This window comes from Catharus ustulatus, chromosome 2 (assembly GCF_009819885.2).
Source record: "Catharus ustulatus isolate bCatUst1 chromosome 2, bCatUst1.pri.v2, whole genome shotgun sequence".
NCBI lineage: Eukaryota > Metazoa > Chordata > Aves > Passeriformes > Turdidae > Catharus > Catharus ustulatus.
Genome location: NC_046222.1, coordinates 37,999,171 through 38,026,814, shown reverse-complemented (window position 1 = coordinate 38,026,814; position 27,644 = coordinate 37,999,171). Strand labels below are relative to the sequence as shown.

At 39.1% G+C, this 27,644-nt stretch overlaps 1 protein-coding gene across 1 annotated transcript in view; it reads left to right on the top strand.

Moving 5' to 3' along the window:
* The window catches only part of NOX4 (NADPH oxidase 4), a 102,540-nt gene that overhangs the window by 7,461 nt on the left and 67,435 nt on the right, over positions 1-27,644 (top strand). Inside the window, exons 3-11 of the mRNA XM_033053476.1 lie at positions 2,421-2,531; positions 3,429-3,513; positions 4,170-4,267; positions 6,809-6,836; positions 9,067-9,139; positions 13,656-13,736; positions 17,527-17,755; positions 19,731-19,895; positions 20,020-20,082. Coding sequence (XP_032909367.1) covers positions 2,421-2,531; positions 3,429-3,513; positions 4,170-4,267; positions 6,809-6,836; positions 9,067-9,139; positions 13,656-13,736; positions 17,527-17,755; positions 19,731-19,895; positions 20,020-20,082 — 933 coding nt within the window. The remainder of the gene's footprint in view (positions 1-2,420; positions 2,532-3,428; positions 3,514-4,169; positions 4,268-6,808; positions 6,837-9,066; positions 9,140-13,655; positions 13,737-17,526; positions 17,756-19,730; positions 19,896-20,019; positions 20,083-27,644) is intronic.

Here is a 27,644-nt window from a genome sequence, read left to right as displayed (position 1 = left end):
CTTTGTAAGAAAAATTTTTGTGCTTGGTAAAGGAAGTCTTGGATAACTGATATCATGCCCAGTTGATGTTTAAACTCAAAGACAGCATATATTATTGAGAAACTAATGATTTATCATATAGGTCATTCAACAGAAGTTATTGAAATTTTCAAACTGCTCATTAAGGGTATTGCAGCTTTTTCAGATTATGGGTGTTAGTCAAAAGCCGCAAAAATGATTCAGTTTACTTCTGGAGTTTGCGTAACATTATTTCTACATAATGGTCGAGTTTTTCAAGTCATGCCCATTTAATCACTGCAATACTGTAGCACATCAGTAAGCCCCAATGAAAATTCTATGTTTTAATGACCATGTTTCTGAAGTTATTGCTTCAATGAAGTGTATAGCTCATTTTTAGCTTCTCTTTAGAGGATTTAATGAAAAAAGAGACAATGTTGTGTATGCAGACAGTGCATTGTAGAGATGTTTTTATTTTCATTAAGTCCAATGTGTTCAAGGGTCATTTCTAGTTGGAAGGGGGGAGGAGAGACTGACCTAAGAATATGGCTTTTGAGGAAGGAGTAGCAAGAAAAAATTCTCATTGTGCAAGTGATCAGAGAGTGAAGTAACAGATGAAACAGAAGCAAGGGAGGTTTTATGTAAGGAAAAAGAGGACTAACAGCACATTGGAAGAAATAGTGGAGGACATCTGGAGAGTGGGAAAGAACTAAGTGACATGGCTCGTTTTAGTCTTATTTTCTGTCATTCAGTAGGTTGGAGATGATCTGTTCCTGGGATTGTTTTGCTGGAGATGCCACATTTACTTGGTAGGGTACAAGGTAGAGCACATTTTGTGGGGTAATTGCTCCTACTTCTCATGGGCAGCTTTTGAGAGAGGGCGCCCCTGTGCCTGCTCTGTGCTGTGCAGGCTGGTGGGGTCTGCTGAGGAGGTCCCCAGCACTCAGGTCTAACTAAACAATGTAAAGTAGCTGGAAGAGAAAAAGGATTTTAGGTGCTGAGCTTGGTTTTTCAGGTGGATTGAACATCTTCACCTTCTGTTTGCCTCCTGGTGCTGTGCCCAGGTGTGCTGCAGAGCAGGGGAGGCACATGGATGTTGCTAACTGAGAGCAGGCAGTTGTAAGGTTTTAGGGTTACTGGCATTTAGAAACCCTTTCATACTGTTGTGCTTGACCTCTTTCAAGAAATTCTGACGTGCAGTTATTCTGTTTGTTTTTCCTAGCTTATATATTCATCCATTTCTGTGACACAGACGTAACTCTGTAAATTCGGTTTCGTCTTGATAACAAAGATAAGAATATAATAGATGTTTCACAGATAATTTTTTTTGTCTGAGAAAGTAAAACATGCTTTTTTCTAACATAAGTTCATTTTGAAAAGGTAATAAATCTTAAGTAATTTTTATTAGCTAATTTGTACCTGTTCAACTTATTCACATGCTCCTGCAGTATTTATCTTTAATTTTATAATACTTTTTCACTAATTTATTTCAGGAATTGAAATACATGGAGTTTTGAGAACAGTGTAAGAAATACCCTTCTAGAAATTTGTTGACAGTCTAAAAGCATCTTTTATATAAGCTAGTAAAATGGTAATTCAATCTAATAACTACAAGAACAATGGCATTTTGTTAACTTTTAAAAATCATAAATGAATGAGATAATATAACAAGATTAAAAATGCAGGTTTATGACATGAATGTGTGCTTTGTTCATTTATTTGACAAGTGTTTTTGTTCTAATTATGTAAGTTCCCAATATATCAGTGAAAGCATTAGTGAAATTAGATTTTATTACAGTTCCCAGCTATTGAGCAGTTGAACTGAAGAAAACCTACTTTCTTTATGTCCAAATATGGCATTGCATAATGTGAATGGATAAAGGAATTTTGTGACAATTCTATAACAGTCTTTGAAACACTATAACCATTTCAGTTAGACTGAGTCAATATTTTTTTACATCTTTTTGTGGCTTAACAGAAAGTTGTTACACTCGAGTGGCTGTCTAGAGTCACCATAGTATTTATCGCTCTTTTTTTTGTGTAGTTATGTCTGTTGAAGACAGATGATATCAGGTGATTTCTCAGTGGACCCTTACTGTTGTCTCAGATGTTTTGTTCCATGTGACTTTGGGCACTGAGGAGAATATTGGCTCTTGTGGTAGAAAGTTGTCATTTTTTGTTGACAGAATGTATTTTTAATAACTTCTTGATGCCAAGATGAGAGCTTTTTCCTTCCCTGTGAGGACAGGATAGCATGCTGTGTGTACCGTGGTTTCTGCAGTACAATAGCACATGAGACTCCACTATTCTGATGGGCACTGAGAGCATGGGAACCATTTGGTTTCACAGCAAAGAGGGAGACAATACTGACACAGGTGCCATTCCTTTCTGCCTGTAATCTAACTCTTACAATGTTTGTTCAGCTAGGATTGTGTGTTAGCAGAGCTTCAGCATCTGTCCTCAATCTCAACTGCTGCCTCGTCCTGCTGCCCATGTGCCGCGTTCTCTTGGCCTTCCTGCGGGGATCCCAGAAGGTAAGCACTGTCCTCGGAATGCAGCACTGCTCTCTGTTTAGTAGAAAAGTGAAAAAAAAAAAAATCTGTTACATGGCTGTTTGTTCCACACTGCGTGCCTGCGTGGTGCAAGTGTCAGACACACAGCCTTAGATTCATGACTCCCTTGAGGACAGGCATTGCCTGGTTTGATTAGACCCTTTGAGAGGGTGATTTCTTCAGTGCATTTTTGAAGGTGGGGAGTTGCTGTGGAGTTGTAACCAGATGAATTCTCCCCTGTCTATCCAAACTCTTGTATTAGAGATATAAGTGTCATCTCAAGTGCTTCCTGATAGAATTCAACAGAGAATTCAACTTTTTCTCTGCATGACTACAGCTGCCCTACTGGAGGTGACAGAACTTTCTATAGAAACACCCACCTGTTACATTTGTTATCATGGGAGAAATAATGGTTTAGCTTCTTTGTGATCTGCCAGTTGCTTTTGCAGAAATATAAATAATGCTTTTGAGGAACATTTGTGTTTGCTAGATGCGTGCAAATTGAACCTGTGAGTTCTGTTAATCATGTGATAATGCCTATAATCTTTGATGCCTATAGGTGCACATATGTATGCAAATACACCATTCCTTTTGATATTGCTTATGAAAGAGTCAGTGAAACCTTCACAATTAATACTGAAATTCCTAAATATTAAGGCCAGGAGGTACCTTATGTTCTCTTGACATCTGTATAATTTCTTCATTAAGTCCTCAAAATTGTCTTCTTGGCATAATCCAGTAGTTTTTAAATTTAGGTACTGTGCTTGCAAAGGTGTTAAACCTAATAAAATCTGAAGTTGCTATTATATCACCACAGCTGCTGTTAGTATTTTTTTCTTTGCTTTGTTTTGGAAGAGATTGCTTGAATTCTCTTACTAGGTTGCCAGCAAGAAAACCAGAAGGCTGCTGGATAAAAGTAAAACTTTCCATGTGACGTGTGGTGTTACAATATGCATCTTTTCAGGTGAGATCTCACTGTGCTGAGCAGCAGCATGTTTTGGAAGCATGTTGATGCAGTACTTAGTGGTGGTTTTTCTGCTGCAGTACATTTGGGGGTAGTCTTGCTCTGTGCTTGCTCGTCTTAAATTGTAAATGCTTTCTCGAATGTGTGTGGGTTTTGGTTCATTTTTTGCTTTAAACATATGGGCATACATTCTAATGTCAAGCCTTTCCCTAAAATGCCAGTTTCTTAGAAGACAGGTATGTGAGATCAGGTCAAAATCTGCCATTGCAGGTGAGCCCTTGTTGTGCCTGAGGAATCTGAGTGAAAAAGCAGGGTACTGCAGGCTAGGTAAGCAGTGGAGGGAGTAGTAGAGACAGCTGCCCACTTTGGAGAAGAAGAAATATTCTTGGCTGGACACCTTTGTTGTCTCTCAGCTGAAGCATTGCAGTACAGAAATCATTGTTATAGTGTTAAAATTCCTAAAATGCATACAGCTTTCTGTCATTAATATTTATGACAGAAATTATTTGCTCTTGAAAAATAATTAAGAATTCCTTAGTCCCTGGAATATCTCATGCAGGTGATGTGATTATATCTTGGCATCTAGATGGCCACAGGGAACATCCAGCACTTGTTTACAGATCCTGAGCTTTACTCAGTTTTTTGGGTTTTTTTAGTCTTACATGTTGCTGCTCATCTGGTGAATGCTCTTAACTTCTCTGAGAACTACAATGAAGAATTTGTGACCCTAAATGCAGCAAACTATCGTGGTGAGGTGAGCCAACTTTCCTTTAATATTTTAATTTTAAGCATATCATTTAAATATATTAATATTTGCATATTCAATGCTATTGTGTGATCTATACAGTGTACCTGTTTCATGCACTGAAAAGTCACCATTGTGTGGATTCCTGTGGATTTTGTTTCTTTCTCTGGAGAAAGCATGTATTAATGCCAGCAAGGTTCAGTCCTGTTTGATTATTAGATGGAGAATTTAATCATCTAAAATTTTTGCCTTGCGCCTTGTTCTCTTGCTTCTCTTCTGCTTCTCTCTGTTCCTTGGGTGGGCCTGGTTAACACATTTCTGCTGTTTTTTGGGCAAATTTGTTCTGCATTTCCACTATTTGGAATACAGTAAGATTTGAAACTGATTTTGCATTTTTCAGCTTCGGTGAATGCATATATGAGTATATATGCTAAGCATGGAATTAGTTATCTACATGAACTGATTTCTGCTTGTGAAATGCTTGATTTGTGTGCCTTGTTTGACTGTGGTGCAGATCTCTTGCAGAAATATCGGATTCCTAGTCTCTTGGCCAGGTGCTTACTTGTGTATTTGGGACTGGAGAGATATTTGCAGATTTTAGAAGCGAGACCAGAGTCCAGCACCCTTTCTTCTTGGGCTGCAGTCAAGTTCTCCCTTGTTTGTGTTCATTCTGGTCTCTGGTCTGTATTTCTTTTCTACCAGTTCCATTAGGAAATATTTAGAATGACCCTATCCCAGCTGCATCGTTTCCTGGAAAAAGAGAACTTGACTCAGTCCAGGCTCACAAGGACCAGCAACCAAGGTCTTCCACTCCCTGGGTGAATGATCTAATCACCCAGCTATTCAGTGGCAGACAGACGTGCCAGCACCAAGTGTTGTGCTGAGCTTCTGGGTTGAACTGTGTCTGCTTGTGTTAGGAGTGGTCTGATGGACCTCATCAGGAACATCAGCAGGAGCTAGCCTCAGGCAAGAATGTGCCAGGGTTCTAAGCCTCTACTAAGCAGCCTTAGGAATTTTGCAACAGAAAATAGAGATAATAGCAAGTTTTTTAGGAACTCCAGGATCAAAACTCCTGAATTTCAGGTACTTTAGTAGCTCTTGAACTTTTGTCCTTGAGTCCCACTTATACTCCTTCTTAAACTGTGGTGGACAGTCTGGATGCTCCTCTCATCTTCTGTACCTGGGTACACACATCTGGATGCAGACAAGGTCAGAAAGAGGGTCACTTCATTTTTCCTGTCCTGTATGTAAACTTCTCACCCCCCCAACTACAGTAATTTCACGATTACAAGTCGCACTGACTATAAGCCGCATCTCCGGGTGTTGGCAAACATTTTATTCTTTGTCCATACATAAGCCGCACCCAATTATAAGCCGCTCTGTTGTTCGCAGGGAGGATCTGCGTGCAACAAAGTTGCCAAACAGTAACAGAATCGCGGGATGGTGGGGTTTACTGGCTCGGCTGGGCCGTGAGGCTTGCTCACCCCGGCCTGGCACTGCGCTGTGGTGGCAGGGGGGCACGGAGCCCGCTGGCACCTGCGGCGGTGGTGGGAGGCGGGGATGGAGCCCGCTGGCACTCGTGGTGGTGGCAGCAGGAGGGAATGGAGCCTCCCGCCTCCCCCCAGGCCACAGGGCCAGCAGGAGGGAGGTCCCTCGTCTCTCCCCCAGGCTGTGCTGCCTGAAGGAGAGAGCTCCCCCTCCTCCCCCCCATCTTGTGCTGCCAGCATGGAGCCCGGCTCCATCCACTGTGAAACAGAGTAACCAATTTGTAACAATCGCATAAAGCCGGGTTTTACTGGCAGGTTGCTCGACTCGGCACCTCAATTTGCACTTCTGGGGTTGAAAATGTCAGAAAATTATTCACATCTTAGCCGCTCCTGAGTGTAAGCCACATTTCCAGGGTGGGAGCAAAATTTTAGTCATAACGGTGCGGCTTGTAATTGTGAAATTACTGTACATTTTATTGCAAGTTTAAATATAAAAAGTTTTCCAAGCAGTGAAGATGAAATCTCTTCAAGTATAGGATCAGGGGAAGTGAGGCAGTTTCCCCGATGTTGAAATATCCCTGCTTCCTTTCACATGTGGGGAAGGACACAGGAACATCTGTGAGATCCTTTGTGTTCAGTCTTGCTTCACTATGGTCCACTGCAAATGTCTTGGTGATATAGCTAGCAGTAAAATGCTTGCCTCTTGTCTTGCATTTAAATTCAAAAACCTCTCCCTCTTCTGCTCCACTCTGTCGTCCCAAAGGGATGAGGTAACTGAGTAAAGTTAAGCTTTCAAAAAACAGTTATTTGTAAAGTTATCTGAATCCAGATTATAGATCAGAATTATTTTTGCTGGGAGAATGCAAAGGGTAAAGGTTTAGTTTTCATTGAATTGCAGTCAGTGTAAACTGCTACCAAGTACCAAATCCATTCCTGCTTCCAGATTCAGGGACTGCATATGTCTTTAAATGGGCTTCATGGGCTACTTACTATTAGAAAATTATTCCTATTATAGATACAAAATACCATATGTTGACTTTGTTTTTGCTTGTCTGTTTTTCAGGACCCAAGGAAACTACTTTTTGCAACTGGTAAGTCTTGCAAAACTGAATGAGAAAAGTTTGCTGCTTATCATCATCACTCTGCAGACAAAACTTACTTTGGTCCTGTATTGGCATGCTCCATTTGTCGTATCTCAGCTATCTGGAGTTGTGCTATTTGTGTTAATATAACCTGCATTTGCTTATCCAGAAGTCAGAAGGCAGGAGTTACATAAGCCCAGTAGTAGGATAAGCAGCATCTTCAAATCTGTTGTTGTACAGATGAGTCAGCAGAAGTCCATTAGTTTCGGAGATTCTCCCTAATATTTAAACCAAATTCCTAAATGATCCAATTTCTAGAAAAAGAAACATAACAGCAAACCAGTCTTTTTGCTTAATCTGGTTTATTGAAGGGCTGGTTGGATTTCTGAGCAATCTAAATGGTTACATGGGTATCAGGCTTCAGCACTCACACAGAATAAACAGATGAAGACATTTTTGGTGCAGGACTTTAGAAGGGAGCAGTGTTTGGGTATGGAGGGGCAGGCACCAGTCTGAGCTGTAGCGCTTGATAAGCAGATAAAGTTCCTTCCTGGTGCCATTTCCTTTATTTCTCCTTTATTTTGGATCAAACACCAAAATCCTGGCTTGGTAACATTTATGGCACAGTCAAATCAAATCTGTGAACAGACAGCAATGATTCTAGGTTTGTCAATCCCAATAGGTATGCTGGAATTAGCAACTGGCACACCAGTGTTTCCCAAAAACCCTTAGAAAGCTTTAAAGTTGAGAGTAGAGGAAGAGAGAAAGTGAACTGACAGAAACTGAGGTCAGAGTTATCCTAAATTTAAAATTACTCCATTCACTCCCTGTCCTAATGACTGCTAATTAACATCTTCTATTTGTGCTTGAAGGAGTGCCCAGGCAGGGACAAAGGTTTTCCTGCTCTGGGAGCTGTGCAAATAGGCAAAAAAACCCTGGTTTCTTCTCAGACAGTTCAGAACAGCAAACAGAAGGAATAAGGGATCAGGAGGATGTATAGAGTGATGATGGCTTTTCAGATTAGTCCAGGGAAGAACCTCCTTGTATAAGCATGTGAGGCAGACTCTGGGAGGAACAAGTATTCAAGATTATACTTGGAGGAAAGGAGAGTCAGGGACAGGGCAGAGAGGAAACACTAAAATTTAACTGATAAACTGGGGCAAGACTGTGAGGGGTTTCAGTTTGATGGAGAAGATAATTGAAAAACTGGACATAAAAGGTGACCTCTGGCTTTAGTGACAGTGCTTGAAGCTGGATCAAGTGCTGTACTGCAATTGCATTGGTGGTATTTGCTCAGAATTGAGATTCATTGCACACTACACATCAAATCAGGCTGAGAAAAAAGAAATCAAAAAGAAGGCAGTGGACAGAATGCATATTTTTATTTTAATTGCTACTGCTTTTAATTGCGATCTTTCCATGAAGGAGGGAAATCAAGTATTTTTATGCAATCCATGGCAAAGCTTCCATTGATTGTAGGGCTGTAAAAACTGAGGTTTTGGGTATCAGACTTTTCAGTGAGTGGGTATTAAGAAGTTTATAAAAAGATAAGATTTGAGATAATCTCTCCTTTGACCTAAAAAACATCTGAGGATAAACTAATTCTGATATAATTCTTCTTTTGAGCAGATGACTTAAATTGTTAATATTTTTAACCTTTCCTTCCCAAGTGCTGGCTGCAGATCCGTCTCACAGACCTTGCTCTATGGGCAACATTTTCGTGTGTGATACAATGCCATGGAGAGTAATTTCAGGCTCTTCCTCATTCCAGAATGAAATGGGCTGGCAAAAAATTGTAGTGACAGCTTGCATAGAAATTGATTTGCTTGAAATTCTGTCCCTGAACAGGTTTTTAATTGTCATGATCAACAGAGTGTAGTGTTTGGAATAAAAAAGCAACAGAAACTTGTGCTGTCAGTCTTGCAAGTAAACAGTGTTTGTTTTTAGTTACCTGCTTAGACACAGATGTCACAAGCAAAAGATGACAGGAGCAAAGACAAATAGGAAATTGTGATGCATGCTGAAATGCAAGGAAAAGGGTAATTTTCTTTGGGAAGATGGGAAATTACACAAGAACTCTTCTTTCCTATCTGGTTTGCTACACGAGTTGTCCTCAAGAGTGAAGCATATTCAAGAGTTTGATTGAATCATGATTTGTATGTCTAATTCCACTTTCTTAAAAGGTCATAGTAGGAAGTATACCTCTTCACAGTTCAAATCTAAGTTATGTTCCTTTTAGTTCCAGGTCTGACTGGAGTCATTATGGTATTAGTATTATTCCTAATGTGTACAGCTTCCACATATGCCATCAGGTAAGATGTAACCTGATCATTATGCTGAAAAATGCCATTTCTGTAATCATATTCTCCTACTGAACTAGAGTGTTAAAAAGACCAGTGTTCTTGTCCTTTTTTTTCCCTAGCTTGAAGTAAAAATAACACAGTGCATTTTGTTAGAAAACAATTATAAGATCTGATTGAATTGCCTCCTGAAAAAAATACTGTTTAATGAGTGTGCTGAGTTAAAAATGTGGGCCGTAAAATATTTAAATAGTTCTTTTATTCCTGGTTGTAGGGGAGGCAGTAAACTCAGCATATGGGAAGTTCTGTCCTGTGCATAAATTAAGTCAAGTAGAAGGAAACTAAGATATTATTGTTATCTTAACTATTTTCACCAATTAATTGTCATAATAAATTGTCACAAAAAAGTTGCAAAAAACCCAAACCAACCAACCAGACAAAAAAACGCAAAACTTCAAACTATGAGGAATGAAACAAACCAACACAAAATTGTTACTGAAGTAGAACCTTTTAAGAGCTCAGCTTCTGGTTGTCAGATATATTCTTTTTAATGTGAATTATGATATACCAAACAGCAATGCATTATTGGCTTAGAGCAGCTGCTGGGATTTCTAAAAGTTTCATCCTCTGGTGGGTTGACATTCTGTGCCAACGTTAATGAGCACATATGACAGTACCTGTGAATGACTGGTAGCTTGGGGGATCTAGCCCAATGTTGTAGTCCTTTTAAGGCTTGAATTCTGCAATTGAACATGTAAAAATAACCCCTTAGTTTTTACAGAGGTTGAATATGTCTATGTAAGCGCATCACATCAGTTCAGCAAACATAGAAGGATATATTAATTATTTATCTTCAAACATTAATGGTGCTCCACTGGTGAGAGTTAGATATGTGGCTATGACCTTTGTTGAACTAATCTGTCTTTCATGAGTAGCTGTGTTACCTGGCAGTGTGATCCTGTGATTTGAGAAAGAAGTTCAGCAAATACTTGCACATTTTCAGTAGACAAGGCTTCTTCCAGGACTGAGACTTTTGTGAGGCACTGCAGGGTACAGAAGTGCAGGATTAGGCTACTGTGCCAGATGTGACATGGCTGCACATTACGTGGTCCACACAGATGGCTCTACTTGCAAAAGAAAGACAGTTTTGGAAGATGGAAAAATAAAACTATTACTTTATGTTTCAACATTGAGCCAGAGCACAGTCCTGTCTTCTTCAAGGTCAAGTTAAATTAGAAAAGCATCATGTATTAGTGATTGAGAAACTTAGGAAAATACCTGTAGTTGTAAACATTCCTAGAAATAATTTTGGGGTTCATGCAACATCTTTTGAAATTGCATGCTTTTTAGTTCCTTCCACAGTTACTGTAAATGAAAATACTTTCCCAGCTTTCTGCCATCTAGCAGAATTGAAGCCCCAAAAGAGTTAATCTGCATCTCCTGTTACCCTAGCAATAATTCTTACTTGGAAATTTTATCCTGGCTTCTCCCTCAGGCATAGAGCTCAAGCTTTTCTTTATTATAGTGTTTCCTCCTAAGGAAACAAGTTGCTGCATGCATCTCTCAGTCCCTTTTCAGTCTCTTTCCCTGTGGATTCTCATGTGCCCCGTGATGGCTGAGCATACAGTACAGTTTTAGGAAAGTCAATTGTAAATGTTCATTGCCTATCAGAAACTGAACTTTTTAAAAAGTATTTCAGAGGCTGTTATAGCCTTGGATTTCAACCCTAATCTGCATTTGCACTGACCTGCTTAGTCATTTCTTCTTTTGTATGTTCTTGCTGAAATTGTTATATGCATTGTTCTATTTTCCTGCCATTTCAGTAAACTGTGAAAATAAGTATTAGAAGGACTGAATTAGATGCTAATGTTTTAAAAGGAGAAAGTGATTCTTAGTTGAGAAATTTTCTAAATTTTTGCAATGTCATACCTGAGAATCAGATCAACATCTTTTGTTCAGTAGTTGTTTTCAGTAGAGTTATGAAGTTATCAGAAAACACAATAAATCCTGTCAATAAATGTTGACATTTTTGCCAACTTTAAAATTAATGATATTTAACAGTTGGAAGTTATGTATTTTAAAGAACATTAGAAAATAAGGTGCTGCAGTGCCATCTGTTTTTGTAACCAAATATTCTAGTCTTCAATTTCATCTTCCTAACTACCACATATATCTTCCTGTTCAAAACTGTAACAGGATTAAAAATATTTTTTCTATAACTGTACTGCTTAGTGTGTCCCTTTAAAGCATGATAAATTCCCCTTACATTTCTCTGTGAATTAACTCTTGCAGATCTTCATCTTCAAAACGCTAAAGTAGGTTAACCAAAATTAAATATTCAACTTACCTCAAATTTTCAAGACACTGCATTCCTAAGAAATGTGTCCATTCTGTGAATAAGGTCTATTTTAAGCCCTAAGAAGGTAAAAAAAATAAATGTTCTGAAGAGCTGTAAAAATCTGTGTGTATCAATAGGAAGATTATTGACTGTATTAGAATACCTTATGTATCTGTAGGATACATAGTCTAAGGATACAAGTAAGAAATATGTAATTATAAGAGGTTCAAGGATTTACATACCTGTATAATATAATTTAAGGAGGTGAAGTTCAGAGGGCCTGCTCACATTTACAGCAACTTGATACATGTGAGGAACCAGGATTTTATGGTAGAGGTATCTGTAGGAGTGCTGAAAGAAGAATAAAATGCTCAACGAGCTGGAAGCTGACATTTAGACGTACTCAGGAAAGAAGTGTACAGTAATTTTAATCAGTAGCAATAATTAGCTGTTGAAAGCAACATGTCAGAAGGAGTCCAGGGACTGACTTTTCATCTCTGAAATTTTGAAAAATTGGTGCTTTCTGAAAAGGTGCTCAAGAGCCAATAAAGCATTCAGTGTGCAGCTTTTGATATTATGGCATGAAACCAAATTAAACCAGAGCTCCAAGACCTGTCCTTGTCCCTTCTCATGATATGGGGGCTTAACCTAGACCATCTTTAACGTCCCATTCTAGGATTTTATGACCGGTTTTGAGACTGGGTAAATTTTACTCTCTTTGTGCCTTCCAAATTGTGCTTCCACTCTGCATACCATTGTTCTTATTTTTCTGTTACTGATGATTACTCCCACAACTCCTCATAGATACTGATGAGTGACTGCATGGAAATGCCTCCCAGGGTGTGGGGAGTTAGAAAAGGCTTGAGCAGCTTCAAGGAGGAAAAGGTGTTAACATAGTGCTGACTGGAGGAAGAATGGTAGGGTGGAGGGAGCATTTCAGAGCCTCTTGCCTTTGCTGTATTCCTTGTTTTGCTTCCTTTTTTCCTCCTTTTCTTCCTTCCTTGTTACTTTGCTGGCTTGGATTTTAGTTTGGTAGCCCTTGGATTATCAAAGTTATTTTTCCTCTCTTGAGAAAGAGAACAAATAAATCCTGTATTGACAGAAACAGATGCAATATATGTTTCAGTTGTATTTAAGGAAGAGCAGTTAGCTGGTTGTGTAGAAGACTGTAGGAGGGGAAAAATTCTGGGAAAAAAAACCGTTACCTGTCCCAGAGGAATAACTTCTTAAACTATGTTCTCAGAGCTAAAGATATTTTTTGTTTAATCACTGTTCTAGTTTATGAATAGGGGTAGGTTTTTTTGGTTTTAGAGGGGACTCTCCTACCATGCTGAGTAGTGTGAGAGGTGTGTTTGTGTGCTGTGAAGTAGTGTGTTTTCTTAGTCATTTTGTTGTTGTTTGTTGGTAACTATTTTATTAAAAAAAACCCAAACAAGCTTAACAGAAAACAGTTCCAGATGGGTATTTTCTTTGGTCTGGGTTTTTTTAATGTTGTTGAACAAATTTCTGGTTAAAGGAAGTGCTCTTTTCTCTTTATCTCTCCTAATCTCACAGTGATAATGATGTTCTTGTTCCTCCCAAGACCATCAGTCCTGAAGCAGTAATGTATGTGACTTCCTACCCTGAAAATTCTCTTACCTGTGCTCTTGTTGTCTCCTTGCTATAGGTCCTATTCTTCCTGTATCTCCTTCCACTCCATATCCTCACAAGTTTTTTAACCTTCCCACTGGCCCTTCTGCTGCTGTCCATGCTACCTGTTTGTATGCTGCAGCCTTAGTGACATGTTAAATTCTGTTGGGGCAGGGAGAATGCAAGGTGGCACTCACTGTAAGGAGGTTGAGTTTTGAGACTGGAGGTGGAAGAACTATTCCAGCTATAAGGATCTCGTGGAGACTAACTAGAAGCTGTGGAAGCAGTCAAGTCTCCCAGTTTCAGAAAAGTTCTCCATCGGGCTCTGTACTTCTACACCCTACCTCTCCTCTGCTTGTTACTTCTCTGCCAGTCACTTGTTCTTCTCAACACTTAATTGTGTGCAAGTACAGTGTGCCTGTGGGAAAACATTCTGGGCTTTTGACTATTCTGCATGACTGTGCAGTGTATAATGATGTCCTGTGTGCACAGGTCTGCTTTTAATTAGCAGTGATTCCATCTGAGTTGAAACAGCATTGAACCATGGTTTATTCTTTTCAGGGTTTCAAACTATGACATCTTCTGGTATACACACAACCTTTTCTTTGTCTTCTATATGCTGCTGATGCTGCATGTTTCTGGGTGAGTAAATGGAAAATATTTTTTACTTTTCCTGAAGCACAATTAGAAAGAGCAGTTTCCCTGATTGCTGCCTTTCCTGAGCTTGCTTGAGCACAGTGGGCCAACTCTGGGACAAGACGTTGTCCTGTGGTGTGTGTTTAAATAAAGATCAAGTTGTAGCTTGGAGATCTAGCCAACTAGTACAAAGTTCTTCACTTTCAAGATTCTTTTCCATTTCCATTGCTGAGTGTCTAGTGAGAAATCAAGAAAACATAGTTTCTTTTTCTGCCCCCTCTTTCCTGTTTGCTGAGACAAGAATATGAAGCTAAGTTGCTCAACCCTTGCATTTTCCTTTCTGCCTTCTTTTTTGACTCCAAAAGAGAGGGAAGGAGTGGCATCTCCCTAATTACCTCTTCCTCTTTGCTTACAAAATGTGCTAGTTTTTCTTCTTTTCACAAACATCAGACCAATGTTTATGTGCCATGAAGCTGATGGTCAGATCTGTATCAGGCACAAACTGAGCTCTGTTGCAAGGTAAAGCATCTTCCAGAAGTTATGATATATGTCTGTGTGGTTTGGGGGTTGGACTAGATGACCTTTAAACGTTCCTTCCAACCCAAACTATTCAATGATTCTGTGAAAATCTGTTCCATTGACATCTCTGAAATTTCCTCTGTGGATGTAGATGCAGAATGTAGAGAAGGGAAGGTGTATTTGAATGAAGTTTATTTCTCCATGTCATCAAATCTCCACTGAAACACTTGTATGCTTGAATGTGTGATACTGAGTCCTGCTGCTTAAAGTAAACATGGAAGGAGGCCTAGCAAGATCAAGGAATATGTTGCTGAATAAAATATGCTGTTTGAGAAACAATGAATTCAAAACAATTGAAACTTCTGCACACAATTCCAGTTCTCAGTGAGTTTGTTGGAGTTTGTTTTTTTTTTTTGTTTTATTATTCTTTGTTTTGGGGGTTTGTTTGGGTTTCTTTGTTTTTTTGGGTTTATTTTTTTTTGATGACATGGTGCTTGTTTATAGCTGGGGAAGATGGATCTAACCTGGATGAACTTTATAAAAATTATTCTTGACAGGTGTTTGTCAAATTCTTTAAAACATCTGGTGACTGAGATCCTCTGACCTCCCTAGGCAGTCTGTTCCAGTGATTGCCTTAGGGATATTTTTCATGTCCAATTTAATTAATCTCCTTCACAGTATTATCCTTTGCCCATTGTTTTCCTAACCATGTTCCATTTACTGAGTTTGCAAACCAAGGCTGCAGTAATACAGCACACATTGAACAGGCATATTCTGGTACACAGCCTCCTTAGTATTGAATTACAAAGGTGTTCAGTGTAAATCTGAAAGAACTGAGTGTCAGAAGTGGGAGAAGAATGAGTCATGGAGAGTGGGAGTCAGTTCAACATTAAGATGCCTAAATGTAGGTCTCTACATGTTTTCTCAGTGTCTTTCCCATTATGGTCTAATGAGTTCTGATAAATGCAGCCAATGGAGCCTGAGGGATGCTTCATGTCATTTGCTGTTTCAGAGGTCTGCATTCAGGTGAACTGGACTGATTCCTGGCCCCATTTGTGATATTGATAAGTTCAATAGGATGTGGCCACAAGTTGCATGAGGGGTGATTTAGATTTGACATTAGGCAAAATTTCTTTTGCAGAAGGGTTGTCAGGCACTGGAACAGGCTGCCTAGGGAAGCAATAAAGTCACCATTCCTGGGGGTGTTTAAGAGATGTGTAGATGTGGTACTTAGGGACATGGTTTAGTGGGGAACATGGTAGTCCTGGGTTGATGGTTGGCCTTTATGATCTTAGAGGTCTGTTCCAACCTAAACAATTCTGTGATCTCTTTTGAGAATAAAGGAAGTTTAGATATCGACCCAAATTACTCCTGTGTGGGATGCCTTAGAGATTTGCAGACACATAGCCAGTTACTGTGCAGAGCAAGGCATTTCCTGTGGCTGAGCTGTGCAGGCAGGTTGACTGAGGTTTTACCTGTCTTAGGAGTAAAGTATTTCCACGGTATTGCTGAATTCTTGTTTTGTTTCAAACTGTTGTAGGTATGTTCTTACAGTATCCTTCAGGCAGCCAACCACTTCTCAGCAATATATGAAGTGATGTGATTCATCTGTCACATGTTAGTGGTTAGTTTGTTCAGTGCAGAACTCAACCTTTCTGGGCACTGGTCTTGGGTGTATAAGACTTACTTTTCCTTGACAGCTTCAGAAATGGGAGTTATTGAGCTGCTGTTAACAGGCAGCTTTGCAATCCCTGTTTGCCTCTCAGCTAGCATGTTTGTAATAGGTTAAATAAACTAGAGATCACTGGAGGGGCTGCTCATGTTTGCAGCTACTCTCAAGGCAATCCTCTTTCAAGATGTGCTGAGGAGAGAGAAACTGTGGGAGTTGCTGGCAGGCACGCACACAACATTCGAGAAAATACTGCATGGGCTTTGACTTCCAGCTAAATCCATGAGGCACCATAATATTTGTGGAGCAGGGAACTAATATACTGCTAGGGGTATCTGTCACTTTGCCAATGTGTGGTGACCAGCAGTGATGCCAGATGCCAGTGATAGGCATGACTGAACAATAAATGCAGGCAGAAGCATTGGGTGTAGGTGCAGGGACACTTCCCAAATGATTCTCCCAGGGTCAGATGTGGAATTTAAGCGTGAGCAGGCTTAACTTCCAAGCTGACATGATTCACTGGACCATGTAGGAAGCTTGTTACTAGCTGTCAGGACTGCATTTTGGTAGGGATGACTGCCAGTAGCCTGTCAGAGCCCATTTAGGTTGGGAATATTGCAGATGTCCTAGTTCTCTTTTTTCTGAATTGACCTCTGTTGCTGCTGCTGCTGCTGTGTGTATGTTGAGGAGAGGAGGGGGGAGCACCTGTCCTTATGGTTGATTGCATACTTGAGCTAAGCCTTCATAACAAGCCTTAGCACTCAGAGGACATTGTCTCAGTATGCCTCATTTCCCACCTAACACCATCTTCTACAGGTGGCATTCAACTTTTTTTGTTTTTTTAATATTCTTCCTTGTGGTTTTACTGTCATCAAATCTAGATTTGGAAACAAGTAGTACTTCTGAGGAATTTTATTGCTACTATTATCTGTACTTCTCTGTTTTTAGTGATTCATTCGTATGCTGAGATATCCCAGAGTGTCTTAGGTTTCCAATTCTTTCTTCAGAGTTTCTAACTGCAGCTTCAAAGTTCTCACTTCATTTTACTGTAAATTTAACTTAGCTTGAGGAAAAATAAAATAATGATGGACCTCATAAAATAATTTGCAAGGAAGGTTCCTTGGCTACCATGCAGGACTTTTTTTCCTTCTATTTGTGTGCAAACCTGATAAATACCAAGTAGTAGGAACATTCCTGCAGTTTATGATTTGGAACTTAGGCCACTTCTGCTACAAGACTGCCTTAAAAACAGAGCCTGCTGACTGTAGGGAGGATGGGTGAAAACAGCCTGTGTGTGATTGAATTGGAAATGTGATTTTTAAATTTTTTTTCAAGGCTCCCACAATATTTTCTCCCTTTCAAGCAGTATTAAGCTTGAGGCTGTTCAGTGGGGGAGTGCCAAGTGAGCTGGAAAAGCTAAACCTTGCCTCTAGTGACAGAAGGCTCTATTGTTGCAAAGTTTCAATCTCAAGTCTTAAGGCAAATGGAATAAAATTTCTAACAGAAGATGAGGCTTGTGACGGCTTTCTGAAGTCCTCTCTGAATGAAGATAAGTTGTTTGTTATTTGCTGTTACTTCAGTGTCTTTGCTATTTTTATTTTCCTGCAGGGGAGTGCTCAAGTACCAGACCAACTTAGAGGAACACCCTCCTGGTTGCTTTAATCCTAACAAAACTCTCCGACAGAATGTGACTGTGCCAAAGGCTTTTGAGGAGCTGTTTCCTGACTATACTGCTGAGCCTTTCCCAGAGGACCTAGCAGTACCAGAACCCTTTGTACAAAATAGCTTTATGAGAGTTTGTTCCGCGGAACCCAAGTTCCAGTCGCACTTCCCAGAGGTCTGTATGATCCGACATTTCAGGTATTAAAAACCATGCCAAGCCTTTCAGTCAGCCATAACCACTAATTATTGCTTTTCCAGACCAGATGTTTTAATAATGGAAAATATTATTAAAACCTTTTGAAGCATTCAAAGGTTTGGTGGGGAAAAAACAATCTGTATTTAACTCTGAAGTGCATTACAATGTGATGCATAGAACAGGGAGGGTGAAAAAATGTCAAGATATTGGCTGTAATGTTCTTTTTTGAACAGCACCATAGAGATGTATTGATCCTGCAAAAAATGTGATTTTACAGCATAACATTTCAGAGCAAACATTTATATAACATTTCGTAAGGTCCTTTTGTAAACATTGTGTGGCAGTAGTTAATTGAAATAATCAAGCTCCATTTGTTCTTTTTTACCATACGGATGCAAGTCCTAATACTCATTTCTGGGTTGCAGTTGGCTGTGGTTTGGCTTTTGTAGTCTGTTGTTTGCAGACAGGCTTGTTTTATATGTGGCATGAGTAAATGAATATGATGACAGTGAGGACAGAAAAGCCTTTTCTTTTTCTGTTTTCTATTTTCCTTTTGTTTCTTTATGTTTTGTGGCAGCAGCATTTTCTTTATCCAAATTTTTCTCTTTTCTTTTGAGAAAAGATGAGCTGGGCTGTATTGGCAAGTAGCCTCAGGAAGCTTGCAAACATGGAGTTCATGAGTCCAAGGCCTACCATTCAAGATGATCCCATAACAGACCCCACAGGAGTTTCTCTTTATTATTATCATCATTGTTTTCTGTTGAACATGTGTCCCCTTTTCTAGCTACATTTTTCTATGGAGCATGTAATCCTAATGAGAAACAGTCAATTCTACATTAAATTCTTCCAACAAAGCTCTGGTATTTTGGTATGGTGATACTCCTGAGTTATAAGCATCAGTGTATATCTGGCTGCTTATGACCCACAGGACAGCAAGGAGTCTTCTTAGGGGCTTAAGATGCCTGCTTTAGAGTCATTAATGGGAAAGGAGTCATGGAAAGAAATGGCCACTCAGTGTTCTCCTGACGTTTTTGAAACACTACTTAGGACTTTTTTGGATTTGGAAATATTGTGATACCAAATTTAAAAGAAAAAAAAGGCTGTGAGCTACTCAAACTTCTAAGGCTATTTTGTTGAAAGTAAATACTCTGCTAGTTGCAAGAGATTTTGATGTGTAATGTCAGAAATTGGGAAGGGATGGAAGATAGATGAAGGTGGAGGGCGCTTCAGTGCCACAGCTTGAATGACTGAGCTGATGTGGAATTAGTAGATTAGTCTGCCATAAGCTATTGGTAATTGACTCTTAGGATGGGGTTTAGATGAGCAGCTGCAAATGTCTCCATATGGAGTGGTCACCCAGGACTCCCCATATAATCACTGCAGAGAAATGGGCATTTCCAGGGCATTTTCTGTCTAGCATACACATCTTCCATGGAAGCAAATGGATTGTGGTTCAGAAGTGCTCATTTCTCTCTGTCTATGATTTTACACCAGTTTAATATCAGCATAATTTATATAGCACAAGAATACAGCTTTCTCATACTTGAACCTGAGATGACTATAAGAAGGTAATAGTTAAATAATACTGCAAGTCAGACAGCATTTTTCCATAAATGTTAACTGATTGTATAACACTCTGGTCTGTGTAGGTACTGTTTCTTTCATGGCTGAAACCAGCTGCAATCTAACTCCATAAAACCAGAATACCATGGTAGCAAATGAGGTAGTTAGGATTTTTTTTCCTGATGAGTTTTATGATTGAAATTTCTTGTGCTTGTGGGTGATGCTGCTGGTTAGACTGATGAAGGCTTTGGAAGATTATTTGCTTTATGCATGTGGGGAGAGGTGTGGATGTTAGATGTGAAGTGAGATCCTGAAAGCAGCCCTGTAACTGTGCAAATAGAAACCTGAGAGTTGAAAGTCTTCTTGGTGACATGTTTTTGTTGTCCCTTAGACGTGGTTGTGGATTTCCGGGCCGCTGTGCCTGTACTGCGTGGAGCGGCTGTACCGCTACATCCGCAGCAATAAACCAGTCACCATCACCTCAGTGATAAGCCACCCCTCCAACGTCCTCGAGGTCAGGATGGTGAAAGATGACTTTGAAGCAAGGCCTGGTCAGGTGAGTTGACGTGCCCCTAAAAAACTTTCATGTGACATTATCTGTAGGGATGACTATCACTTTTTTTAAGTACTAGCCAATTACTGAATGTTTTGAATGTATTCTTTCTGCCTTTTTATTCCAGTATGTTATTCTCCACTGTCCAAGAGTATCTGCCCTGGAAAGCCATCCATTCACTCTTACAATGGTAAGAAAGAGTGCTCTTTTCTGTACTTTCTCTTTTATTTATATTTGGCAAACAAATGGCCTTTGTTTCTCTCAAGGTGACAATTCTCTCCAGCAGAGCTCATGTTTCATTTATGAGGGTACCAGTGAATATGAAATGGCATGATTATTATGTGTGACAGTATTCAATACATATTTAATTTTCTCCACTGTTGAGAAAAAGAAAATGGGAACTTTTTTCAAAGTCTTCCATAAGTGAAAACCAATAATAAAGAAATCAGTAAAATCCATGTGATTTTGAAATGATTTTATAAAAGAAGTTTTAGCCAGATTTCTAGGCCTTAATACAGAAGAGGCACAAATTGTAATGGACTTCTGCCACCTTTCATTTTCAATGAAAACACATTTCTGTGACTACCTTTTTCAAATTTAGAAAAACATCAAGTTAAAAAAATAGGTTTCTAAAATCATCTTCTGCTTTATTTTTATATTAAGAGATATACCAATGACTAAAGGTGATGTACCACTGAGGTCATACAATGTTAGGATTACTACTTACTGAGCTGGTCTAGATCTGGAACTGAAACCTGAAGAGACAGACAGGAATAATATGCAATTGTGTATAAATAGACCTGAAATTCTTTGGGAGTAAGAAGTGCAGAGACCTGGTAGATTCTGCTAAAAAATCACTGTACTTTACTGGCTAAATTGTTACAAAAGCAGAGTCTGAAGCTGAGTATTAGTGGAAACCTTTTCCTTCCAATAGGAGTAAATACTTTTTGATTGCCCAAATTGGATATTCTTCTTTAAGAAGACTGTGGAGATAAATATTCGTGTTTGATTGCTTTCTTTGGACTGAGTAATAGCTAGTGCTGTGGAGCAACTGAGATGTTTTTATGCTACCTGATATTCAGAGGGCACAACGAGGTCCAGTTCTTTGGGTTTTTTCGGGTGTTTTATTTTGGTTTGTTATTTTAATTATCTGTATGCTGACTCTGTAGAAGTCACAGGGAAACCCACACTAAATTCCACCCAAAATCAATTTTGTGCCAGGAAATGAATCTCACTTTGGGGAAACTGCCTCTCTGTAGCTTGGTGGAGCATTAATGGCACTTCTGCAAAGTTTTCATTGCTATTCACTTTACCAGTACAAACCAGAGAAATGTGTTATTTATCTGTTGTTCATGGTAGTAATCACCTTTTAAGACTGTCCTCTGTATAGTGCAAAAAGAACTTGATATGGAATGCTGAAAAATTACATGCATAAATGAATTTATGCAGAATAGTTTAGTCAGTATTTATTTACATTTTATTACATTAGTGATTGGCACATAAATTTCAAGATCTTATTTGAAGTCTTGAGTAGCTCTTTCCACTCACTTTGCCCTAGTATAGCTATAGAGCTGGTCTGTACCAGTGGGCACATCTTATTTAAATGTTAATCTTAAAACATCATGTTCCTCATTTCTCACTGTTCATCTCAGTCAAAACCAATTGATGGCAATAATTTGATCATTTTTAGTAAATGCACAGTTTGGAAACTGGAACTCTTCTATAAAGATTTAGTCTTCTTATATTAGGACACTTCTAAAACAATGGATTTTGTGGTTTTAATTTTTAGAAATAATGTCATAAAAATATTCATAAAAATATTTGGCTTGGGTCAGATGAGAACTTTTGTCAGAGAAGAGACTGCTGACACAGACCTACTGGGGGAGGTCATAAGATAAGGTGGAATTAGATGTCAGGTTCCTTGCATGAATTGAGAATTTCATCCAGTATTTAAAATGGCAGAGCATGACAATGCATGTGATGAAAAATTATTTTTGCACATGAACTTCTAGCACTAGGCACTATGAAAAATAGATCTCTTGTTGTGAGTTTGAGGTTTTCTTGGTGAACATAAATAAGTCATTTGTGTACAGATAATGTGCAGTATATTTTCAATATACAATTGTAGTTGATAAATTACAGTTTGTATACGTTTTACAACCATGTATTAAATATCTAACATTAAAATTAGCAATTTTAATGCACAATGCATTGTATTTTAGGTAAGTAATACTAGACCAGGCTCAATGTTTTACACTTTTAAGTGTGGTGGTATCCTTCAGCATAACAGCATATCCTGCAAGACCACATATATTTTCTAACTATTACAAGATACGAAGTTATCACTGAGTTGCCACAAGCGTATTTTGCTACAACATTAACTCTACTGGAGAAAGGCTGTCATTAGGTAAATTACTTTTACAGCATAATGAGGATTCTAAGTGTCTAGATCTATGACAGTCTTTTTACCCAGCCTAGGCAGGGGACACATTTCCGCATGTCCTTCTAGATCAGAGAATATGCTGTGGGCTGATGTCCTGCTTAGAAAACTTTTTTTGTTGTTTAATATTATGCCAGCTGTGGAACAATGCTGGTAGAATTTGTAGGCAAAAGCTTAACTCTACTCCCATCTGACCTAGTTGTAGTTACCAAGCAAGCTGGAACACTTCTGCTGCTTCTTTTGTTGAATGATCATAATCCCTGGGTTATTTTTCTAGATTGGTGATGGGGTGGGGGGCTTAGATCCACAGCAAGAAATTCATGAAAGATGTATGTGGCTTCAGGTATTGGAAGGGCACTGCAGCCATCACTTCAGCAATGACTACAGCAGTGCTGGGGGGAAGACTGCAGTCTTCTTCCTGGCACCGTTGTCCTGCTTAGAATCATAGAAGACTTTGGTTGAAAGGAACTCTAAAGGCCACCTAGTCCAACCCCCCCTGCAATAAGCAGGGACAACCTCAACTAGATGAGGTTGCTCAGAGCTCCATCCAACTCAGGGATGTTGAATGTCTCCAGGAGTAGGGCATCTACCAACTCTCTGGGCAACCTGTTCCAATATGTGACCATCCTCATTGTAAAGCATTTCTTCCTTATCTCTAGTCTAAATCTACCCTCTTTCAATTTAAAACCACTGCTCTGTGTCCTATTGCAACAGGCCATGCTAAAAAGTCTGTCTTCAGGCTCTATGTGATGTTCTGTTCACACTGGTGAAATATCTCACTGTGCCTAGAGCATGATTAAGAGATAAGAAAAGACCATTTCAGGCATATCTTTGTACTCCTAAATGTGGATAGTAACCTCAAGTGGAAAGGAAGGGGTGAGTCAGCATGAAGGAGTTGTGGAGATATTTTACTAGTCCCTTCGCTTTTGGAGGTTGTGTAATATTTACAGTTTAGCTCAGTTTCTTACATAACACCAGGGTGGAGGAACACACAAGGAGGCTGTGTAAAGGCCCTGAACCCACTCCCATTCCACTCTGGCAAAGCTTCCATGTGTTTAGCCCAGAGCCAGAAGGAGCTCTGAATTGTAACCCAGGGAGCATAAAGAGGCTTTACTCTTTTTGCACCCTGCCTTTGGGTGCTTTATATTGATCAGGTCCTCTTGAGCCTTCTGCCCTCCAGAAGTGAGAGCTGAGCAGTCACAGCTCTCTCAAACTCTCTTTGTGGGAAATGTGTTCTTGTCCCATCATTGTCTTCATGGCCTTTGTCTGGACTCCCTGAAGTACGTTCATGTCTCTCTTGTGGTGAAGAGCTGGCACTGGACACTGGACGCAGGTCTCAAAGTGTGGCTTCACCAGTGCTTAATAAAGGAGGATCACACACGTCAACCCTCTGGTAGTGTCACTTGTACATTCTGAAATTCATGCACTTGGAAATACCAGTTTTCTCTCATGAGCAGTGCGATTTCCATTTTTGAAGTATGTTTCTGCTGTTTTTTGTTCTCTAGTGACTTTGTACTCACTAGTGTGACTCCCTATCTTTGGGAAGTTTGGGAAAGGTAATGGAGAGATGGCCCATCTAGACTGCTGGACAGTTCTAGGTGTGCATAGTGTGCCATTCATAGTGTCTTCATTGCTCCATTGTGTTGATTTCATATCCACAAAAAGTTTTCTTTTTAGCATGTCTTATGACCTTTTTTTCACTTTTTTTCCCCCACAACTGTACATATCTGTTACTGTGGTGTTTAAGACAGTGTGAGTCACATTTCCAGTCATGTATGCACTCGTGTCCAATTTACTTATTTTAGGTAGGTATTTCATCTTAGAATTGAATTTGAGCAGAACACAGTCAGTTCCAAGACTTTCAGTTTTTATCTAGGTGGGAAAGGCTGGGCTCTCCCCCCTGGCTAGAGCAACTCCCAATGGGATGCAGTAATTTTATCAGTCACACAGTGGGACTCAATGGGCCATAAGCAGAAGATAGCTCCTTGCAGAAAGGATGGGGGGAGCAAAGATAAAGAACAATGCCCTACTGGTTTCAATGGATGGCCCATTAGCAGAGTATCTCCCACGGAGATAAGGATCACTGCCCCACCTGGTCACAACAGAAGGTGATAGAATAGATACTTTGATCACATCCTGTATTGTAACCCAAGACAGTATGGCTAGTGCGATTGTTACTAATTCATTACTTTGTTGCATGCAGATGCTTGCTGCAAAAAAAGTGCGCCTTATAGTCCAGTGCACCTTATATATGGAAAAAGTTCAGAAATTTACTGACACCTGGAAAGTGCGCCTTATAATCCGGTGCGCCTTATACTCATTAAATTACCGTGCTTTTTTTCCATCTATTTCCATCATACATTTTCCCCTTGGTGTTAAGTTCCTTCTCTTTCCAGACACTTAGCTGTGTTACTGATGATTTGCAGCAACATGAATCCATGACTGCATGATTTTTTTTTTTTTATAATGGTTGGCATCAGAAGCAGAGTCCTATTTAGAATACGTTAGTATCTTAAGTCACTTTTCCTACTTTGTTTTTGGAATTTCTTGCAGTAGCAAGCAGTGATTAGTAGTAAGCCTCATGGAAATAGCCCTTGTATTTTGGAGATTTTTTTAAGTGCTTCAGAAGACGTCCTGGCTTCTCTCATGAGGTTTCTGCTGAATCCACTACAGACTCAGAGCACAAACTCTCACAAACTGCAGTTTAGACCACTTGGCTATCAAGACTGGTGTCTACTCCCAGCAGCTCATAAAGCTCTGTAACCTTGTTATTTCAGTAGTGTTGATTTTCTTGTGGCAAAGGAAGGTAGGAAACAATTGCATCATTTCATTTAGAATTTAGACTGTAACAGACCTTGAAATAAGGACAGGAGTAAGAGGTGAATCCTTTTTAAATTTGGAGATGGCTCAGATCTGAGGTTTGGTTTGGGAAAATTCTGTTTTGCAACAAACATCCATAATTTCAGCATCACATAATCTGTTATTCCAAAGTTTTGGCAGTTTTGGCTGTCACTGGCTGTTGTCATGCCCCTGTTTCCTCCTTGGAGCTCAAGTCTGAATATCCTGAAGTTCCCTTTATTGCCTTTTTTAAAATTCAGTAGACAGATACACGTATCTAAAAATACTCCTGTTGATATTTAAACACAGGTAGTTTGCATAAACACTTGCTGAGCTTTTCCTGCGTCTGTATAAGACGTTCTCTGGATATCCACTGATTAGTAGCTTCATGAGATAGAGCTAAAAGAGACAGGTGGCTCAGAAGTGGCAGATAAAAAGCAAAAAATCAAAACAAGCCAAACCAAAGATCCCAGCTTTGAGACTCCAGGGCTTTATGAAATATGTGCTTTATTAATAACGTGGGGGACTGCTTCTTCAGACCCTCCAGAGAGTTTTGACTCTTCATTCAATGTCTAGATCCCAGTTCTGGTTAACAGCTAAGCAGTGATCAACTACCAGCAACAAGAGGTTTGAAGCATTCTTTGAAACAAGAAATTTTGTCCCGTGTTCACAGTTTGCTCTGACCTCCCCTACTTTAGTGCTGCATTTAATCTGCTTTTAAATCCCACTAAAGCAGAAACTGGAAGAATCTGGTAATAAAAAGCTCCAAAAAGTTCTGCCCTTTTGCTGGTTCTCCATATTTTTGAGCAGATGGTTAATTTGAAGCAGATCACATCAAGGAAGATTTGTAGTGTAACATGTTTCTTCCTTTCCTTCCACATACAGTTCTGTATGAGTAAGAAAACTCCAGAGGGAGGATGGAATGTGTGCATTTTTTAACAAGTCAAAACTGAGTTTTTAGGAGAGGATAAGTTTGCATATGCAGATACTGAGATCCACTCAAATCCAAATATATATTATTAAGGAAGAATATTTGCTTGATTATTATCCAAATTAGTAAAGTAATATTGAATCCCAGGCAGAGAAACTCTTGAATCCATTAACCATCTCAGTGTAGATAAAAGAATTACCTGGGCAGTTTCTGAATGTACATTACAAGTTTTATACTGTACCTGAAAGTCTCAGAGTGATTACTTAATCACAGATTTTCTACCTCTAAGGGGTTTTTTAGGTATGATTTTTTTTTTTTTTTTGTACATTGAGTTTTCCTTGTTACCCTGCACCTTTGTTAAAATCCATTTGGTATCTGGATTTAGACATGATGCAATTACAAGGTAATGGCCCTGATCTGTACATTTTATGGTTTTGAGCCTGATTCCTTGTCAGAAAAGTCTCGGCAAATTTTATACTCAGTATAAACAACATTAGAATTAGCACATTTGGTTTTGTAAAAGAAAACCAGTGTTTTGTAGACCCAAAGTTGTCTTTATCCCTGGATAATCTAGGGTTGATTTAAAATTGGTGAAGATCTTAACGGTCTAGCAATGAAGTTTTAGCTCTAAGCTTCTCTAAGCCAGAAATTTTGTACTGCATAAGCAGATGATGGAGAAACATGTGCCCTGCACTGTAAACTTAAGAAATAAACTATCCACAACAGGAAAAGCCTAGGGGCCAAATTCTGAAATACTTGATAAAAAAATGAAAAAATTGTTGGAAGTTTGCCTGAGTAAAAAGTACGTAAGGACATCAAGAGCTAAGTTCATACTGTCAGATAAATACAATAAAAACAAAGTCTAACATGATGACATTCTAATAAGATTTGTTAAATATCTTGTGCAAATAGTTATGAAACTTGTCTTTATGAGATGATTTGCAGAGCGTTTAGGGAAATTGTGAAGCATTTTGCTGGCAAACTCAAGAAATCCCTAGAGGTTGTCTGCTCTTTATAGAAGTAGAATATCTAGCAGCTGTTTGATGAAGAATTTAAGTAAAACAAAAATAGAATAGATTGATATTGCAGATGTCTTTAGTACTTCCTTAGACTTGTTTATTTGGTTTGGGGATTAATATTTGTGGGGTCTGTATAAAAACTCTACATAAACCCTAACTTTTATTTAAACTTTCAAATCTGACTCTTTTGGTGAGAAGGGAACACAGGAATTGTTACACTGAAGTTGACTAAATCCTAAGCTCTCCTTCAGTAGATACTTTAAACAGAAAGTGGCAGATCCCTCTAATAGGGCGAGTTTGGGTTTTTTGATTCAATGAAAGTAAATTTAAGTACATAATAAGCATCTCCTGACTTTAGTAGGGTGTTTTCTCCCATCAGAGATAGTGCTTCTAGTTTAGCTGTTAAGTCAGAGTAAGGTCTAAGAACTGCAGAACATAAAAATAAACAAAAAAGACCAATGACACCTTCCCCCCCACACAAACAAACAACAAATCCAAAAACTGAGCACAAGCTTTAAGCATGA